This window comes from Aureococcus anophagefferens (assembly GCF_000186865.1).
Source record: "Aureococcus anophagefferens unplaced genomic scaffold AURANscaffold_31, whole genome shotgun sequence".
Taxonomy (NCBI): Eukaryota; class Pelagophyceae; order Pelagomonadales; family Pelagomonadaceae; genus Aureococcus; species Aureococcus anophagefferens.
In genome coordinates, this window is record NW_008705590.1 from 28207 (window position 1) to 32700 (window position 4494).

Here is a 4494-nt window from a genome sequence, read left to right on the forward strand (position 1 = left end):
CACTCACGTTGAAGCGACGTTGAATCCCCTTTTGCTGCCCAGGCGCTCGCGGCTGCCGACGCGTCGCTCCTCACGTACGAGGTCTCGGGCGCGTCCGAGCGGGGCCTTTTAGCGAAAGCCTTCCGCGCCTTCGACGCGGCGGCGCGCGCGGACCTGGGCATCGCCGAGTTCTCCGTGGCCCAGGCGTCCATGGAGAAGGTCTTCATTCGCATCGTCGCGAAGACGGCGGCGGACGAGGAGCGCCGCTTGTCCGTGCTCGACCAGAACGCGCTGGGCCGCGACGTCGCGTCCATGCTCCAGGAGGAGGACGAGGAGGACGAGCTCGAGGCCGAGCTCAAGGCCATGACCTTCCGGGAGCGCACGTGCTGCTGCTTCACGCGCTTCGCGCACAAGATGATGGCCAAGTACCACTGCGGCATGTGCTGCACGTGCTGCTGCGTCTTCAGCTGGTCCATCCTCCAGTGCCCCTGCTGCATCTTCTTCCACTGGACCGCCTGCTGGGTCTGCCTCCTCCACTTCCTCACGATCTTCTGCAACGCGTGCGGCGCGTGCTGCCTCCCCGCGCCCAAGGCCGAGGACTAGGGGCGTTAGAGGCCGCTGAGGGCACCGTAGAAGCCCATGATCGTGTCGGAGAAGACGGCGGCGTCGTTCATCTGCTGGAGGAAGCGCGCCCGGACGCCCGCGAAGCGCGCGTCGCCCCCGAGCGCGGCCTCGAGGCCGTCCCACGTCGCCGCCATGCCCCGGAGCTCGTCGAGCGCGCCCGCGTGGCGGTCGCGGATGCGGTCGAAGAGGCGCACGGTCGCGTTGCCGTAGTACGCGGGCACGGGGTCCGTCCACTTCTTGTTGTGGAAGAACAGGAGCTGCTCCTCGGGGACGCGCGCGGGGTCGTCGAGGATCTCCCGGAGCGCGGGCGCGTAGGTGTCGATCATGCGGCTGCCGACGCCGCGCGACGTGCGGTCGCAGCCGAGGCCCGTCTTCGAATAATTGGAGAAATCGTAGTCGTCACAGGGGTTCATCCAGTAGTGGTTCCCGTGGTCGATCACCGGCGGGCACGCCGCGCCGCCGGGGCCCTCGCCGCCGCCGCGCGTGTAGTTCGTCTTCGGCGCGCAGCCGTAGGGGTTGTCCTGGCCGACGATGAAGCCGATGCCCATGGGGCTCGTGTAGCCCTCGTAGACCTGCCACGACCGGCCCAAAATGTCCGCGACGGCGTCGACGGCCGCCGCGCTGCCCGCCGGGAACGTCATCGCCGCCCACTCGCGGTCCACGGTCGCCGCGGGCACCGTGGGGTCCCAGGCCATGCGGCCGCAGGCGTAGGTGTTCGCCGCCGCGAGGACATGGGCCGTGTAGTTGGCGAAGTTGCCCAGGTTCGACACGCACGCGAGGCCGCCGCCCCACTTCGACCTGCCGCCGCGCGCCTCGGACGTGAGCAGCTCCGCGATGGTCAGCGACGGGGACGCCCACTTCGTGTCCCAGGCGAAGTAGTACTCCCACTGCTGCGCGAAGTTGCACACGTGGATCTGGTGGCCCGTGTAGCCCTGGTTCGACGACACCTCCATCATGACGTTGGACTCGGGCATGCCCCCGAGCAGCGGGTGGAGCGGCTCGCGGACCTGGAAGTCCATGGGGCCGCTCTTGATCTGCAAAATGACGTTGTCGTCGAAGGACCCGTCCAAAGGCTTGAACGTGTCAAAGGCCTGGCGCGCCAGGTCCTCCTGGCCGATCGGATTCGACGGGTCGGCGCCGAGGCCGTTGCCGTAGATGAACGAGCGCCACAGCACCCGGCCCCCGCGAACCTTCAACACCCGCGCGAGCATGTTCGCGCCGTCGGCTTCCGTGCGGTTGTAGCTCATGGGGCCGACATCGCCTTCGGAGTCGGCCTTGACGACGACGCCGCCGAAGTTCGGGTAGTGGTCGTAGATCTCGCCGAACTTCGCCGTCCACCACTCGATCGCGTCGGCGCTCAGCGGATCGGACGTCACGTTCGAGAGCTCCGTGGGCGCGCCGAAGCACACGGCGAGCATGGGCGTCAGCGCGTACCGATCGAAGAGGGGCCCCAGGTTCTTCGTCCAGTTCGCGACGGCCGTGAGCGACCGCGTCTGCGGGTCGCCGCACGCGTTGACGTCGTTGAGGACCACCGTGTTGACGCCCGACGACTTCAGGAGCCGCAGCATGTCGGCGACGCGCTCCTTGTACTTGCCATGCACCCAGGGATCGTCGTCGTTGGCGACGGCGTCGGGCAGCGGCGCGGACCGCATGAGCGCGAGGCAGGTCTCGCGGCCGTCCGCGTAGACGGGATGGATCGCCCGCGTCGCCGGGTCGTAGGAGAACTTCTGGTTCGCGGCGTCGTTGCTCTCCGGGCCGTGGCAGGGCCAGAGGTCGATGTCCGGCCCGAGGCCGCCGTTGAGGTCGAAGCAGACGCCGCGCTTCGGGCAGCGGTTCTGGCCCGCGGAGTATTTGCCGGCGACGGAGATGGTGCGATTCGTGCCGTTGTAGACGAAGAAGGCGCTCGTCTCCTCGCTGTCGCAGGCGCTCGCGCTCACGGGGTCGCAGGCCATCGTGTCGATGCAGAGGTCCGCGCCGACGTTGCGGATGGACGAGGGTTCGCCGGACGAGAACGTCGCGCCCTCCCACCGCTGGAGCGGGTCCGACGCGTTGCACGCCGTCGCCACGTAGAGCTGGGCCGGGTGCGGCGGCTTGTCGTCGTCGTACAAAGCGTAGGGCCAGACCAGCGAGTTGCCCGCGTTGCCGCGCTCGACGACGCCGGAGAGCGTGTCCCAGAGATTCCACGCGCGGAGCTCCATCGCGGGCGCCGAGGCGTCGCGCTCGGGCAGCGGCAGGCGCCGCTGGACGTAGCTCAGCAGCTTGAAGGCGCCGTACCAGGCGCCCGACGCCGTGGCGGCCTCGACGCGCGCGCGTTCGACGGCGTAGCCCTCGCGCGCGAACTTTGCACCGGCGTCGACGGCGACGGTCGAGGCGCCGCCGTTTTCGAGCGCGGCGGCGTCGACGGCGACGGTCAAGGCGCCGTCGTCTTCGGCGACGTCGCCGGCGCAGCAGCAGGCGCTCGGCACGTCGCGCCCGAGGAGCCCGGAGAGCGCCGTCGAGAGCTCGTCGGCGATGCCCTGGAGTGCGACCTTGTCTTCCTGGCAGGTCGCGGCGTCGGCTCGCACGGCCACGCTGCGGATGGTGGAATAGAGCGAGGCGTTCGGCACCGGCTCGTAGCGCAGCCACAGCGGGTCCGGAGCGTCCGCGGTTTGCGGTTTCGCAGCGGCGGCCGCAGCCGCAGCCGCCAGTGCAAGCATGAGTCGGGCTGCCAACACCATTCTGAATCCCGCGATAAGAGGGGCAACCAAGGGTCAATGTGTGCTTCAATTACCACAAGTCTCGCAAAAAAGCGCCATCAATGTGGGCCGCGCTGGCGCTGGTCGCCGTCGCCGCGGCGGCCAAGGAGCCCGCGAAATACTGGGACGAGACGGCGCACCGCACCGTGGACCACTCGCACCGCGACAGCGAGCACGAGCACTACGCCCAGCAGCGGTCGCGCGTCGAGCGGGCCGTCGGCGCCTACCGCTTCTACGTCTACGGCGGCGGCGCCTTCGACGCGATGACGACGGACCTCCTCCGAGGGCGGGAGCACAAGGTCGACGACCTCTACGTGCTCGCCGAGGACAAGGTCGAGCTGTGGACGCACCGCGCGCTGCTCAACGACTCGCGGCGCACGGACGACCCCGCGGACGCGGACGTCTTCTTCGTGCCGGCCTACCTGACGCTGTCGACGCTCGTCTCCGCGCACAACCACGCCCGGCGCCTCGCCGCCATGCTCGAGGCGCTCGCGGGCGCGTACTACTTCCGGCGCCGCGGCGGCGCGGACCACGTCTTCGGCTACTCGGGGACGAACCCCGGCACGGCGAAGCGCGTGGGCTTCCCGGACGTGCAGAAGGTGCTCCACCGCGCCTGGTTCGGCACCTTCGAGATGAACCCGGCCTGGGTCGGCGCGGACCGGCCGACGCCGCGCGAGCTCGCGACGTCGAATTCGACCGTCCTGGACCGCATGGTGCCCATGCCCTACGTCGTCGACGCGTCCAAGCTCGCGGGCCCGGCGGAGCAGCGCGACACGAACGTGCACCAGCACGAGATCTCCGTCTTCTTCGCCGCCAACGGGCGGCCCCAGGCGACGAAGTGGTCCGGCTGCAACCGGTCGACGGCGCTCGGGCTCAAGGCGCTGCCCAAGGCGGCGATCCACGTCTCCGCGGGCCGCGCGCGCCGGCGGCGGCTCGCGCGGCGCCTCGTCGACGGCCTGCGGCGCGCGTCGGACCGCCTCTTCGGCCGGCGCCTCGCGGACGCGCACAAGGTGCTCGTGGAATCCAAGTTCGCGCACGCGATGCGCGTCTCCGACTTCTGCCTCGTCATGTGCGGCGACACGCCGACGTCGCGCCGCATCTTCGACTCCATCGTCGCCGACTGCGTGCCCCTGATCGTCGGCACGCGGCTCTGGGG

General features: G+C 70.0%; 2 protein-coding genes across 2 annotated transcripts in view; one reads left to right on the top strand and one right to left on the bottom strand.

The window, feature by feature from the left end:
• Positions 1–590: 590 nt before the first annotated feature.
• AURANDRAFT_10378 (hypothetical protein) lies at positions 591–2894 on the bottom strand (the record flags this gene model as incomplete). Its single annotated transcript, XM_009042503.1, has 2 exons — positions 591–2153; positions 2670–2894. Coding segments are annotated over 2 exons (1788 nt in total), but the record flags the coding sequence as incomplete, so codon positions are not given.
• Positions 2895–3400: 506 nt separating this feature from the next.
• Positions 3401–4494, top strand: part of AURANDRAFT_67043 (expressed protein) — a gene marked incomplete at both ends in the record, with an annotated part of 2238 nt that continues 1144 nt past the window's right edge. The window contains one exon of the mRNA XM_009042409.1: positions 3401–4474. Within this exon, the coding sequence (XP_009040657.1) occupies positions 3401–4474 (1074 nt within the window). The remainder of the gene's footprint in view (positions 4475–4494) is intronic.